Source organism: Gloeophyllum trabeum, assembly GCF_000344685.1.
Source record: "Gloeophyllum trabeum ATCC 11539 unplaced genomic scaffold GLOTRscaffold_00012, whole genome shotgun sequence".
In the NCBI taxonomy this organism is placed as follows: domain Eukaryota; kingdom Fungi; phylum Basidiomycota; class Agaricomycetes; order Gloeophyllales; family Gloeophyllaceae; genus Gloeophyllum; species Gloeophyllum trabeum.
Window position 1 is genome coordinate 620,359 of NW_006920421.1, and position 14,693 is coordinate 635,051.

The window sequence follows — 14,693 nt, forward strand, 5'->3', positions numbered from 1 at the left end:
TCTGCTTTCCCTTAGTCGCTGGCCGGAATAACTAAGAAATGGCAGAAATACACGACCAGTTTGATACCATTCTGATTCTCGATTTTGGGTCGCAGGTCAGACCGACGACGACTCGTAGATAGAGTCAGCTCTGTTAAGACTTTCCTTGCAGTACAGTCACTTGATCACCCGGCGGTGCAGAGAGCTGAATGTATACGCTGAGCTTATGCCGTGCACGCAGAAGGTGAAAGATTTGAAGTGGAAACCGAAGGGTACGTGCGGCGAGGCTTTCTTTGAACGATTCAATTCAGATTGCTCGATTTTACAGGGATCATTCTTTCCGGGTCTCCGTACTCTGTGTACGATAATGATGCGCCGCACGTCGATCCAGAGGTGTTCGAGATGGATGTTCCTGTCCTTGGAATATGCTACGGCCTGCAGGTGCGCGTCTCGTCGTCCCTCCGAGGGTGTGCCTCATCTAACACAAGTGCAACAGGAAATGGCATGGAACTTGAAGGGAAAAGTCGCTAAATGCGATCACAGAGAGTACGGCTTTGCAAAAGTACAAGTCCAAAAGGTCGGGAATGGAAACAGCTCTGTAGATGCCCTGTTCGAGGGCCTGGGAGACGAGATGGAGGTGCGTCGCACAGCAGTCAACCTTTGACATATGCTCAATCGCTACTTCCAGGTCTGGATGTCCCATGGAGACCAACTCTCCGAAATGCCCACTGATTTCCACATCATTGGCCGTACTCAAACCGCCCCGTACGCCGCGATCGCGCATAATTCGAAGCCTTTCTATGGCATCCAGTTCCACCCCGAAGTATCCCATTCCCCACGAGGAAAAGAGGTCATCGGGAGATTCGTTCTCAATATCTGTGGATGCAAATCCAACTGGACTATGGTGCGCAGGCCCTATCTATATCCCTTCGGTTCCCTGACAATCCTTGTAGGAAGAGTTCATCGGCAAGGAGATCGCGCGGATACGAGAAATTTGCGGACCCAAGGGGCGCGTCATTGGCGCCGTGAGCGGCGGCGTCGACAGCTCCGTCGCCGCCAAGCTCATGCACGAAGCCATCGGCGACAGGTACAGTCCTCCACTCCTCACCATCTTTCACTCGTATCGTGCTCACCCTTCCACTCCCTCAGGTTCCACGCCATCATGGTCGACAACGGCGTCCTGCGCCTTAACGAAGCCGCCCAAGTCCACGAGATGCTCACCGAAAAGCTCGGCGTGAACCTTACCGTCGTCGACGCCTCAGAGCTCTTCCTCTCGCGGCTCAAAGACGTCGAGGACCCCGAGCAGAAGCGCAAGATCATCGGCAACACCTTCATCAACGTCTTCGAGGAGCAGGCCGCGAAGATCGAGGCCGCGGCCGAGAAGGAGGAGGAGCTCGCGCCGTCGGGCGAGCGCAAGGGCAAGATCGAGTGGCTCCTGCAGGGCACGCTCTACCCCGACGTGATCGAGAGTATCAGCTTCAAGGGGCCCAGCGCGACCATCAAGACGCACCACAACGTCGGCGGCCTGCTCAAGGACATGAAGCTCAAACTGATCGAGCCCCTGCGCGAGCTCTTCAAAGGTCTGTTTTTTCACGTCTTTCATAAATAACCCCTAACCCTATGGCGTGTACAGATGAAGTCCGCGTCCTAGGCCGCCTCCTCGGGATCCCCGCCCCGCTCGTCCAGCGGCACCCCTTCCCAGGCCCCGGCCTAGCCATCCGGATCCTCGGTCCCGTGACGCGCGACCAGGTCAAAATTCTGCAGCAGGCTGACAACATCTACATCGAAGAGATCCGCAATGCGGGCCTGTATAACCAGATCAGCCAGGCATTCGCGGTGCTATTGCCTATCAAGGCTGTCGGTGTCATGGGTGACAAACGGACGTACGAACAGGTCATCGCCCTCCGGGCTGTACAGTCAGAGGATTTCATGACTGCAGACTGGTAAGTGGTATTAACCGTATCAATAGAATTATTGTAACAGAGGGCTTCTAGGTTCGTGTTCCCTCCCGAAGTCTTACGGCGCATATCCTCTCGCATCACGAACGAAGTTGCTGGTATCAATCGAGTAACTTACGATATATCCTCAAAACCACCTGCGGTATGTACATCTGCTGCTGCTCTAGCGACAATGCCCTAACTTCCATACTACAGACCGTCGAGTGGCTGTAGATTTCTTCGTGCTTCAGTAGACCGTGTTGCCCGTAGAGTAGTAGTACATTCTAAAATCTTATTAGTGGGGATAATACAGGGTTGTGAGCTGGATTCTTGATTGTATGATACAAATATTGCTGACCAGACAGCACATCGAAGAAGTCTATTTGGCAGACCGACGAATCAGAGAAAACACAAAAGGATGCGATTATAGCAATAGTGTATCCTTCCACCGTTCCGTGATAGGCTGTCCGCGGAAGACTTCGTGCAGGACCTCCGTAACATCCTCAACGTAGACAAAACGAATGCCGGTCTTGACGCTCTCCGGGACGTTCTCCTCGATATCGGCACGGTTAGCGCCTGGGGCGATGATGGTCTTGATACCAGCCCGGTGGGCAGCGAGGATCTTCTCCTTCAATCCACCAACTGGAAGAACCTGGCCCACTAGAGAAATCTCGCCGGTCATCGCTATCCGCAGGTGTCAGAACATGAGCTAACTCTTCAATCCAATAGTACACGTACCAATATCAGGGTCGACCCTTGTCTTCGTCAGCAGTGAAACGAAAGCCGTCAGCAGCGCCGTCCCCGCACTGGGACCTTCCTTCCCAATGCTACCTTCAGGCATATGAACGTGGATGTCGCGATCTGTCAAGAACTGCTCGTCTGGAGACTTCGTGACACCCAGCTCATAGGCGTGGCTCTTGACCCAGCTCAAACCAATCTGCGCGCTTTCCCGAATCACTTCGCCCAATTTACCGGTCAGCTGCAAAGTGCCTTTACCAGGCATACTCTGTTGTGGCAAGGATGAGATACATCCAACGGCGCTTGACTGCATTGCTATGTACGTACCGTAGCTTCAACGGGCATGACTGCACCAGAGCCATTACCAAGGTATCCAAGACCAGTGCTGACACCTGGGGGAGGCGGTCTCGTGTACAGGCGATCCCGATGGTAAACGGGAGGTCCAACATAATCCTTCAGATTCTCCGGGGTAATCCTGATATGGACAGTGTCCGGCACTTTAAGCGGCTTCCGCTCCTCGGTCGTAACCTGACGTTCACCCTCAGAATTGCCCTGCTCATGGGCTTCACTGGCGGACTCAGTCTTGGGAGTTGAAGTCTCGGGCGCAGCCGGTTCGTTGGACGGTGCATCTTGCTTCTCGACAGTCTCCGTCTTGCCCTCTTTGACATCCTGCGGTAACGCTGCCTCTTCAGGGAAGGCTTCCTCGCCGAGATCCTGAACAAGCTTCAAAGCAGCCTTGCGATATATCTACAGAGCAATGGTCAGATTCCAGTGAACACCATCATCGTGGCGGCAGCTCACTTTGTCGATATGCTTTTTGAGGTTACGGACACCGCTCTCGCGGCAGTAGTATTTGATCAGGGTGTCGATGGCAGCACGGTCAACGGTGATATCGGCATCCTTAAGACCAGCCGCTTCCTTAGCTTGTGGGCCGAGATACTTGTCTGCGATGACAAGCTTCTCCTCCGTTACGTAGCCGCTCAGTTCGAGGACCTCCATACGGTCAAGCAGGGGCGCAGATATGGTGTCCAGGACGTTGGCTAAGTAACAACGTGAGGATATGCATGAAGGACGAAAGCATAACATACCAGTACACACGAAGAGGACTCTGGACAAATCCACAGGGACGTCGAGGCTGGGCAAGGTCAGAACGAGTAACAAGAATCAAGTGGAAAGTACGCACTAATGATCCAAGAAATTCGTGTTCTGCTCGGGGTCTAGCATCTCCAGCAAAGCACTACCAGGATCACCGTTGATACCCCGGCCAATTTTGTCGATTTCATCAATCAAGACCAGAGGATTCTCTGTGCCGACCCGCTTCAAAGCCTGAATGATCTTGCCTGGCAGTGCTCTGTCAAGTCGGCGTAAGTAAATTACATTGACGATGTCTGGTCACAACCTACCCGACATATGTCCTCCGATGTCCCTTTATCTCCGCGACGTCGGTCAAGCCACCAACAGAGAACCGGAAGAACTGCCTATTAAGAGCGCGCGCGATCGACTTGCCAATAGATGTCTTGCCCACACCTGGCGGGCCGACCAGACAAATGATCTTGCCCTCGACGGTCCCTCTGAGCTTACCGACAGCCAGGAACTCGAGAATCCGCTCTTTGACGTCCTTGAGACCGTAGTGATCCTCGTCAAGGACCTTCTGCGCGTGCGAGATTGAGTAATTCTCTGGAGAGTGCTGACCCCATGGGATCTAGGAAATCATATATAACATCAATATCCGATCAAACTTCCATACGAAACAGTAACGCACCTGTGTAAGCCATTCAAGGTAATTCCTGGTTACATTGGCTTCACTGGCATTCGGCTCGAGACCTTGTAACTTGTTGAGCTCCTCGTCGAAGACCTTCTTAACATGCTCCGGCATCTTAAGCTTCTCGGCCCTTTCCTTGAACTTCTCGATCAACTTGTCCTTGCCGTCGCTCTCCATGCCAAGCTCCTTCTTAATACCCTTGAGCTGCTCCATGAGGTAGTACTCCCTCTGTCGCTTTGCGATCTTGCTATCGACGTCCCTACTGAGCTTACTCTGCAGTTGCGCATTGATCAACTCCTTCTTGAGAACCAGTAGGGCCTTGCGTAACCGGTCTTCAACGACTAGGGCTTCGAGCACGTCCTGCAACTCCTGAACTTCGCCGGTTGAGACCGCCGCAGCGAAGTCTGCGAGCTTGTCCGGCTCGTCGAAGACGTTAGACGCGACCTGATTGATCGAGAAATTCGTGATCTGGTCGCGGAACAGCGGGTTGAGTTGGGCAATGTCCTTGAACACAGAGACAATCTCCGACATGAACGCCCGAATGTACTGGTCGTCCTTATTGTACGGCTGCGTGACGAGGTTCTCGATATTCACTATCGAGATCTCATAGTTCTGCAGGAACGACGTCTGGAGCGGGGCAGGGTGCATCTTGGCGATGTCTTCCGGAGTCGTGGGTGCCGGCGAAGGCGGGGGGGTAGGCAGCTGTTCCTCCGAGCTCTCTGCATTCTCTACCGAGGCAGAAGATGCAGGTGCGGTCGCAGACGCAGGCTTACCCGGTTTCACGAGCTCCTTGATCCGAATTCTCCGATGAGGATACAATACAGCCGTCAAACCTTCCTCTTTATCCTCCGTGCCCGTGGCTGCAAAGACGCTCGTGATCTGGGCGAACACGCCGACCTGGTGAACCTGGTTAATGTCCGTGATGATGTCGCTGTCTACATTCTCGTCCTTGAGGAGGAAAGCACCCAAATATGGTTGTCCGCGCCGCATCATTTCCTTGATAGCAGCCACCACCTGCGGGTTGCGCACTACCACTGCCTTGTAGAAACCGGGGAAGAGAGGACGTCGTGCAATGGGGAGGGCCAGGACCTGGGGATAGACTTCGGGGACGGATTGTCTAGATATCGTAGTAGATGATTTGGAGGAGGATGGGGGATCCGGTGGTGGTGACTCTGGCGGGTCAGAGCCGTCCGAGTTCTGACCGCTCGAAGAGGACGGTGGGGCAGAGCCAGACGAAGCGCCCTGCCCTCCGCCCTCCTCCGGGCTGTCTAGTCGAACAGACGTATCGTCTTTCTGCGTACCGTCGGATTCATGGAGCTCAACGCTCTCCCCTTCCGTCGACCCGTCCGACTTCCCCCGTACGTTCGCCCGCGAGTTCATCCATCTCGGATAAGCTACAGGCGAAGTAGGGCCAGCAAACCCAGCAACTGTAGACGCTGAGAACGCCTGCCGCTGCAGCGAGTTCCATCGCCGTGCATGTCGTGTGTTGTAGACCAGTCGAGAGGGTCCGGCTTCAGCTACTGCCAGTTTCGTACATGCCTGTCGTGTGCCGCCCAGAAACGCGCCCAAAAAATTCATCTGTTAGTAGCTGCACGAGTACACCACCTGTTCGCCTTTCAAGGCGCTGAACCAGGCAGTCGACCTGACAGAAACTGTAAGGAAAGCAAATGGGCAACGCAAGCCTAACGCGACGAAGTGCGCGAAATCTCTGACGCACACTTCGCGGCTTACAAATAAGGTTATTAATAATCGATAATTGATACTTACATGGTATTATTTACCATCGCATTTTTTCACAGCAAATATTGTAGTAATCTGCTCCCTCCGCTCCCTCTTTCAAGATTCTGCGCCCGACGTTGCCTTCGCGATGAGGCCGTTAGTCCTGCGCGTAAGGGGGCCTCAGGATATTCCAGAAGGCCATGACTATCCTTTGGATGCCGGACATCCTACTTGAGCATGCTTGGCTTGCTTCTCCCGGGTTTCTCTCAGTATCCCCTTCGCTGAAACTAAAACCCCACGATGCGGACGGAGAGTGGATAGAGAACGAACGGATGGATCGTGCTCAAGGTCCATCTTACCCGAAACTGAAACTGGCTTTCTGGCGCTTTCTGTACTGGTTGGGACATGTACCGATGGCTTTTCGAGACCCTGCAGCGCTGCGCTTGTCCCAGATCACTTTTGCCTTGCTTCCCGCAAAATATTCCACGAACGACTGTCGGTTTGCCCTCTGAGCGGAGTTGCACCTTTGATCACTTCCCTAGGCAGCCTGCTTTGCTCGCGATCAAGAGTGAAACGGCTGAGCCCGATCCAAGGACTGCGTGATCCCAAACTCCCTCTTTAAAACAGCTAATAATGGTTAATCCATTGTCATTTTGTTGTTGCACAGTACAGGTCGGTCAGTATTGCCACTAGATTCCGTTCTTTAAGACCCCCCCCCCCCCGAGGGTGGAGTGTTCCCTCCCTATTATCTCTGGTCTAGCGCCGGATACCCAGGTTTTCCGACCGTACTAGGCCTTTCGCGCGTGACATCACAATAGCTTCGAAGTAACGAAACAGTGTGGAAGCTTATCCGCCAAAGGTGCCGTTGTCTATATGCATTCCGACTACCAGCTCAATGGTCGTTCGATCCCGGACAAGAATAGATGGCGCCCGTGTAATAGCGCTGATAACAGCATGACCTTTTGCTATGGTCAAATCAAGGGCTTCCGCCAAGCGCTGTGCTTGTTCTGGGTGCCTCATGTGCAATGAAAACGCGACTATTGGGACACCTGCTCAGTTCTCCACTGGCGTTCATTAGTAATTATAACCTATGGAACATTCGTTGAACTCGCTGGTGCGGAACCTCTGGCAACATCGCCTGGCTGGGACATTGTTCGGCTCGCCGGTTGACTTGGACTACGTCGAGGCACTGAATCAGGGGAAATTCAAAGCACATGTCCCTGGGATGGTTACTCGCTTGAACCTCATGGTGCAAGTGTTCGTTCTGTTGCTGCCTTGTCAAGGATGAAGTCCAAAATGGACCGTCCTCCCTGGGTCGGTAGCTAATCCATCCCTAGGCCTGGGCGGAGGCAGGCAGTCTCTTGCCGTCGGACTTGTTCGCGAATGAAACACTTGAGTTGGGGCTTCGTGTCGTTTTGTTACAGGCTGTACCGTCGACGACCTATGTACGTTCCGATTGAGAGGCCATGTCTCGGGACGTGCAATTTCCGCAGAGAGGCACTCGGCATCATTAATCCGCATCGCTTCTCATGAATCTCGCACTAGAGCTTTTTCTGAATTTCCCGGCGCTCGAAACCAATGTCGCTGAGTTCCATGGCTATTCCTAGTCTTTCCGACCAATCGCCGTATACTGACACTCTTCCATTCCTTCGGTATCTTCAATGCATGTATGCTGCCCGCTCGTACTTGGCCTCCATCTCGTAATTGGTTCGTAGGCTCGATCCTTGATCTGGGAACAGAAGTGCCCTGTGCATGAGTGGTTACCTCTCTTTCGCCGCTGGATAACTTATTTCAGCACATCATCCGAACGAAGTTCACGTCTCGTCGGCACCTCATTAATATGCTTGTTATAGGGCAGCAATCTTCAATGTATACGCCTCGTGGCTGATTGGGCCTCACAGCTCTACCGGACGAACTTTGTATCCGAGGGGACCGCATCAACCTGCCGCGCTGCTAGTATGCCCATTGGTGAACTTATAAACTCTCTGTATAAGGCGGAGCCCATCCCCTCAAAAGTCAAATCATCCTCCGTCTTCCACCATGCATCTGATACACATCGTCTTTTTATTGCTATCTTGGCCACCGCTCATACTCGCCCAGGGTCCCCTGCTGCCCTTCGAGGCCGAAGGCTTTCTCGACGCATTCGTTGCCTTCTTCAGGTCGAAGGGCTTCAAGGATGGTGTCAGTATCGTCGAGAGCCTGCCGAGTAAATATATCGCAGATTTCGCAAGTCTGTTCAACGGCAGCATGACGTTCCTGTTTCCTGCGTTCGTTGCTCTTCCTCTCATATACCGGTTTGTGTCACTGAGGTCTTCTATTTACAGCTTTGGTAAGACTCAATGATAGTCCAGTGTACCCAGCGTATAATGTCATCCGCATCAGTACCCAATGCCACCCTCAACAACCTTCTCAATGACACGGAGAAGATATTCGATGTATTGGCTTACCACGTTGTCGATACACCCCTGGGCAATGCCAATATCCCTGTTTACCCCAACCATACCGTGCTCCCAAGTGCGCTAAATGATACGGCCTCCGTGCTGCTACGTACGGGAGAAAGTCAGTCAATGGTCTTAACCAGACTCACTGATGGCATCATACATGTCCTGGAGCAAGGGTAAATTACTCGTTCATCCTCTGGAGAAATACATTGTTCATGAGATTTGGTCAGCGTCACGGACATCAATATCACATCTCTCGACTCCTTCACCATCCCCGGATTAAACATCAGCTACGGATACGCTGTCGTTAGCGAATTGCTAACCGCGCCGGGAACCTTGAATGATACACTGCAAGCACTAAACATCACTGCTTTCGCCAGCAATACCCACATCGCGAATGCCATTGAAGAAACTAGCACGGAACCTGGCATCACGCTATTTGTCCCCGAAGGCAAGCCACTCCGCTCCGTAATGCTTTGCTGTGACTCACCCTCAGAGTTCAGACGCCGGGCTTGTCTCAGAAATTGCTTCCTGGGCACATCTCAGCACCGACAGTCTGGACGACATCGTCAACAATCATGTTAGGGAGACGCACATCCGTCTTCGATCTACACGCAGCTGCTCACCACGGACACCCATTTACAGGTGATTAACGGAACATATTATTTCAAGTCCCTCGTCGGGACACTGCGTAATGCAGCTGATCAAGAGCTGTCCTTCGATGGGACTACTGTTACCTTGAAGGGGGGGAATACTGCCAACATCACCAAGTCCGACGTCTTGACTCAGAACGGGGTGGTCCACGTCATTGATAAGGCCCTACTTACCAGCCCTCTGAAATCTCCGGCGTCGACATCGGGTGATGTGACAATTCTTTGCCCAACGTGGGCCAGCCTGCTAGCTGTGGTAGTCGCTGGTCTGTTCTACGCCCTGTAGGCCAGGGCGGCGTTCGGAGTGATTTCCAATCACACCAAACCTTTCATCTACTTCTGGTTTATTGGAGTACGTCCCGCGGGTTTTCATTGGAATACGTTTCGCAGGGTGTTTGGGCTGTCGTTCTGGCTGTACTTTCGGCACTATCTGGCAGGGTCACCGATCGATCTGTAGCTGGAAGATGCTTGTACTAATGGAGCACGTTTCGCGCATTTCCCGACCTTAAGAGGACTCTGCTTCATTAGCTCCAGGGCGGTTGTTCCCGGAGATCACTAGACTCCCATGGATGCCTCGTGGTTGATTTAGAGTAAGAGTGGCGTCTTGACCCAGGATGTTAGTCACAGTCCTTGCCGCTTCGAAAGGAGTTAATCTTCGGGGCAACTAGGGCTTAAGCTGCTTAGCATGCTGATTGGAGCGGTGGCTCGTATTGCACCCGAACTTACATAAACGTAAGTCCCTACCGTCTCGCTCAAGCTTCCTTCGCATGCTCTTGCTCCTGTATTCGTGAGCTGGAGGCAATGATGAGTTGCCCTACCGACTCTGTTCTGCCCTCAGCCTGGGCGGAGTGCTGTGTTGCCTGGCTTACTTGTTATGGATCGGACATCGTCCGCCCGTCCCTCTTGGTCCAAAGGGAGTAGAAACATTTTTGATATGCCGACTAAACACTCTTGGAAAGTCTTCGCTGGATGGCGCCACCGTCGGGGTTTGTCTCTCCCCCCCTTTTTTTCGGTCGGGCGGAACTAATTCTCAAGCTTTCAGATAACATCATATACCTGAAGGTCTTGGACAAACGATGATAGTCGTGAACTCCCCGGACGTCGTTATTGATAAGCTTGAGAGGAAGATCTAGTCGGATCGCCCTACTCTTACTATGGCTGACAAGATGGTGGGCCGGAGAAATGTGCTCGCGAGCTGATATCTTACGGAACGGTTCCGCAAATATGGACGCCTGATCCACAGCGTAGTCGGCACGCGAGCTAGTGTGGAGCAGTTCTGAGCCATCGAAGAGCAAGAAGCGTGTCGTTTCCTTCAACAGACCCTCGCCGACCCGGATAACTTACGCCGTGTCTCTAGGCGAAGGGAAATGCCGCTCCATCCTTTGTCTCTAATCAATTAGAGATGGAGGACCCAGGCCAGGAAGACATCGTTAGATGGGCTGCCGCATCCTTGTATTCAGGTCAGAGATACTTAGGTCTCGAAGTTCCTCCGTGCGATATTTCCTAGGTGGCGCAGATACGGTAAGAATCTTCTGCTCCTCCACCCAAGCTCATGCCCACCCGGTTACACAGAACCTTTCTGCTGTCCGTTCGTTCTTCTTGGCGATGGTGCTATACCCCAAAGTGCAGAAGAAAGCCCAAGCGGAGATCGACGCCGTGGTGGTTCAGATTGCGACGCGGACCAGTTACCTTATGTCGAGGCATTAGTCAAAGAAGTCTTAAGATGGAATTCCGTGGGTCCCCTGGGTATGATAGTCTCGTTCATGACTAGGCGTATAATCTTACTGTCTACTACCCAGGTGTACTTCATACCGAGGATTCCCTCATAATACCCAATATCTGGTGGGTTTACCACATTCTGCTTGACTGCAGTTGACCGAGGTATTTCCACATCGGACGGGTGGAAGGTGGTTCCTGCATGATCGAAAGATATGCAGATCTCGCACAGTCCATACCGGAGAGGTTTCTCCGGGTCGATGGCCACGATCCCGAGACAGACCCTCGCAACTCTTGGATTCGGTCGCCGGTATGGTGCAGTTTCAGAGAATATACGTTCGGAGACCTGACTTCACTCGTCGTCGAAAGAATATGCAGGTGAGTGCTAGGAAAGGTCGCGAAGCGTGTTAGTTTGCGACTGTGCATGATTTTCACAGGCATGATGTTGGCGGACGCTTCCTTGTTCATATACTGTGCTATGTCGCTAGCTGTGGTTGGTATCTCCAAGGCGCGTGACGATGCAGGCAATGTCATCGAGCCCATCATCGACTACAGCGCGGATATTAGTATTATCAGGTCAACTCGTCCCTAGGTACCGTTTACATGCTCCATCAAACCTCGTTCACCCAAAGCTGAAGCTCTGATTCACGGAATGAACTTCATAGTTTCCCCCGTCACCTCTTCTGCGTCTTTATGCTGTAGGGTTAGTGATGTCCACAGTGTTCTCTCTAGTACTTCTCCATTTACTTGAGGGTACCGGTTATTGGCATACATTCCGTTCGTAGGGGGGCGATCGTTGAGGAGAGCCCCCGCACATTTCGAATGATGAAGCTGAAGGAACCTGCTTCTATCGGACTTTCCTCAACTCCTCTTGGATGCCACGTGGTTGTACCTAGACTACGGGGCGAGGATGCTCCTGCTGCTCCGAAAGGAGGCAAGGTAAACCAGGCTAAATCACGCTCCGCGTACTGATGGGAAGGCAGAGAAGTTCAAGTTACTGACTGCAGGGTATAGCTCCTGCGCGTACTCGGGATTCCCTTCCGGCCGCTATCTGCCGGGACAGCATCGCCATACCAGTCTGCCAAGCAGAATGGCGCACCAGTGGTAAAGGTTGAATAATCCACCCGGTTTTTTATAAAGGCGAATCTTGAAGTATGCTCTGCCTCCATTTTCTGAAGTGAACGTAGTAATGTCTTTCGCAATGGTTTCTCTCCTTGACCTTTGCCTGTGTGGATTTGCGATCTGTTGTGCATATTACTTCTTCTGGTCCGGCCGTCATGCACCCCTTCCTCCTGGCCCCAGAGGACTACCAGTGGCGGGAAACATCCTGGACATGCCCGCTAAGCATCCTTGGAGAGTCTTCGCTGGATGGGTCCAACGTTTCGGTAAGTCTATTCTTTCCCGCCCTGTCCGAGTAAACACGCTAACTTATTGGGCATTCAGGGAACATCATATCTCTCAAAGTCCTCGGACAAACGATGATAGTTGTGAACTCTCCGCAGGTAGCCATCGATATGCTTGAGAGGAAGAGCACGATCTATTCAGACCGCCCCACTCTAATTATGGCCCACGAATTGGTGGGCTGGAGAGACATACTGGCGGGCTTGTCTCTTAGCGACAGGTTTCGCAAATACCGTCGCCTAATGCACAGTGCAGTCGGCACACGGGGAAGCACGGAGCAGTTTAATCCCATTGAAGAGCAGGAGATGCGGTGCTTTCTTGCAAAAACTCTTTCCGACCCGGGAAACTTTGCAGCTCACGCTCGCAGGTGTGTTGTATGAGCTTGGCAATTACGCACAGGACAGATCATTTGTTGTTGTCAGGATGGCCGGTGCTGTAATTCTGCAGATTACGTATGGATACAAGGTGCAAACTGACAATGATCCGATGGTGCGTGTCGTCGATAACGCCATGGACCACTTCTCGGAACTGGTGGTTCCCGGCGCATACTTGGTTGATACCCTGCCGATATGTGAGGAGGTCTTCGCTGGTGCGCACGCGTTAGTACTGATGACCGCTCTAGTGAGGTTCCTTCCCAGCTGGTTCCCGGGTGCGCAATTCAAGAGGAACGCTAAAGCTTATGCTGCTACCTTGAAAGACATGGTTAATCTCCCATTCAACTTCACTCGCAAACAGATGGTCTGTCGAGACGTGATGCTGCTCAGGAAAACATGTCCATGAATTCACACTGCGTCTCTAGGCGGAAGGAACCGCGCCTCCTTCGTTCGTTTCCAATCAATTAGAAGCGGGGGACCCAAACGAAGAGGACATCATCCGATGGGCTGCCGCATCCTTATATGCAGGTCAGTACTATTCAACATGCGAACTATTCGGACACCGATTTATAGCATGTTTCTTAGGTGGTGCGGATACGGTAGACTCCTTCCTACTTCATACAAGCTGATGCCCATTTGCTCCCGTAGACCGTGTCTGCTATTTGTTCATTCTATCTGGCTATGGCGCTATACCCCGAAGTCCAGAAGAAGGCCCAGGCAGAGATTGATGAGGTGGTCGGCTCAGAGCGGCTACCATCCTTCGCTGACAGGGACCGATTGCCTTACGTCGAGGCATTGATCAAGGAAGTCTTACGATGGAATCCTGTGGCTCCCCTAGGTATGCTGGCCGCCGAGATGGTGAACATGCTACTCAGGCGTTCGATGCACTTCCAGGTGTCCCTCACCGCCTGCGAGAGGATGATATTCATGAAGGGTACCTCATACCGAAGGATTCGATAATAATACCTAATATTTGGTGAGCTTTACCATTCCGAGGTCAAGACCAGTGATTCAACGCTGATCGGAGGGTAGGTGGTTCCTGCATGACCCTGAAAGATATGCGAATCCCGCAGAATTCAAACCAGAGAGATACTTGAAAGCGGACGACCACGATCCCGAGCCAGACCCTCAGAACTACTGTTTCGGATTCGGTCGCAGGTATGGTGCAGTTTACGAGAGATACACGAGCCCACTGCTGATAAATTTGCTCGTCACCAGAGTTTGTCCAGGTAGGTGCCGCGACAGACCGGAAAGCCTTGAAGCGTGATAATTAGTTGTTGACCATGGGTGATCCTCTAGGCATCAAACTGGCAGACAGTTCCTTGTTCATAGCCTGTGTCATGTCGCTAGCTGTGTTCGACATCTCCAAAGCGCGCGATGATGCAGGCAATGTCATTGAGCCGATTGTCGACTATAGTACCGACATTGTTAGGTCAGTTCAGTGCTGCCAATCATTCATTCTAGCACACTTAACGAACGTACTGTCCCTCACAGTCATCCCACGCCGTTTGCATGCTACATCAAACCTCGCTCGCCCAGAGCCGAAACTATGATCCACGGAATACAATGATCGCGAAGCTCGTTTCCTGCTCGCCTGTCACAAACGTATATACTTCGAAACCTACTCTTCACTTTTTCTGTGGAGACCCCATACTAGTAGCTCGATGGAGGTGATTGGGAATGCCTGATAAAATGCGGGAAAGTAAACGATACAACGATGATGGAGCGAACGGCCACGGGTATGAAAAGACTAGTTATCGTCACATACAGTGTCCATGCTATTCATCCACCTGCAGCCCAACTGTACATTACACAAAAATTCGTAGTTGTAGTACCCAACCTCAATGTAAGTACGAGTCCGTCCGGCGCATATCATGCGAACAAAGCGAAAGCAAGATAATCATGTGCGCGCGCAAGCAAAGGTCCGAGGTCTGGGTAGGCCTCATTAGGAGGTTAGAGTAGGTATCGAGTACATG

The 14,693-nt window shown here is 52.2% G+C and overlaps 4 protein-coding genes across 4 annotated transcripts; 3 read left to right on the top strand and 1 right to left on the bottom strand.

Annotated features, from left to right (window-relative positions):
* Positions 1–38: 38 nt before the first annotated feature.
* GLOTRDRAFT_131817 (uncharacterized protein) lies at positions 39–2,150 on the top strand (the record flags this gene model as incomplete). Its single annotated transcript, XM_007870935.1, has 10 exons — positions 39–95; positions 152–251; positions 308–420; positions 476–616; positions 668–883; positions 933–1,066; positions 1,129–1,559; positions 1,613–1,922; positions 1,974–2,079; positions 2,133–2,150. The coding sequence occupies 10 exons, from the start codon at positions 39–41 to the stop codon at positions 2,148–2,150; spliced, it is 1,626 nt and encodes a 541-aa protein (XP_007869126.1).
* Positions 2,151–2,340: 190 nt separating this feature from the next.
* Positions 2,341–5,796, bottom strand: GLOTRDRAFT_46469 (ATP-dependent protease La; the record flags this gene model as incomplete). Its single annotated transcript, XM_007870486.1, has 8 exons — positions 2,341–2,600; positions 2,655–2,922; positions 2,982–3,401; positions 3,456–3,694; positions 3,743–3,789; positions 3,838–4,005; positions 4,058–4,356; positions 4,417–5,796. 8 exons carry the CDS (start codon positions 5,794–5,796, stop codon positions 2,341–2,343), a joined length of 3,081 nt encoding a protein of 1,026 aa, XP_007868677.1.
* A 2,374-nt stretch (positions 5,797–8,170) lies between these two features.
* Positions 8,171–9,721, top strand: GLOTRDRAFT_112015 (uncharacterized protein). The gene is made up of 5 exons (XM_007870691.1): positions 8,171–8,407; positions 8,518–8,752; positions 8,807–9,027; positions 9,080–9,156; positions 9,222–9,721. The coding sequence occupies exons 1-5, from the start codon at positions 8,176–8,178 to the stop codon at positions 9,510–9,512; spliced, it is 1,056 nt and encodes a 351-aa protein (XP_007868882.1). The 5' UTR covers positions 8,171–8,175; the 3' UTR covers positions 9,513–9,721.
* Positions 9,722–12,126: 2,405 nt separating this feature from the next.
* On the top strand, positions 12,127–14,287 carry GLOTRDRAFT_140284 (cytochrome P450; the record flags this gene model as incomplete). The annotated part of the gene is made up of 12 exons (XM_007870692.1): positions 12,127–12,327; positions 12,386–12,710; positions 12,766–12,914; positions 12,966–13,081; positions 13,143–13,245; positions 13,303–13,316; positions 13,366–13,555; positions 13,612–13,693; positions 13,750–13,875; positions 13,936–13,946; positions 14,017–14,149; positions 14,212–14,287. The coding sequence occupies exons 1-12, from the start codon at positions 12,132–12,134 to the stop codon at positions 14,285–14,287; spliced, it is 1,521 nt and encodes a 506-aa protein (XP_007868883.1). The 5' UTR covers positions 12,127–12,131.
* Between the last annotated feature and the right edge of the window lie 406 nt (positions 14,288–14,693).

Bases quoted from the DNA above. Each gene is read 5' to 3' on its own strand.
- GLOTRDRAFT_112015 (XM_007870691.1), top strand. From the start codon at position 8,176: ATGCATCTGATACACATCGTCTTTTTATTGCTATCTTGGCCACCGCTC. The intron at 8,753-8,806 runs GTAAATTACTCG...AGATTTGGTCAG, and splicing joins ATACATGTCCTGGAGCAAGG to CGTCACGGACATCAATATCA. The intron at 9,157-9,221 runs GTTAGGGAGACG...ACCCATTTACAG, and splicing joins ACGACATCGTCAACAATCAT to GTGATTAACGGAACATATTA.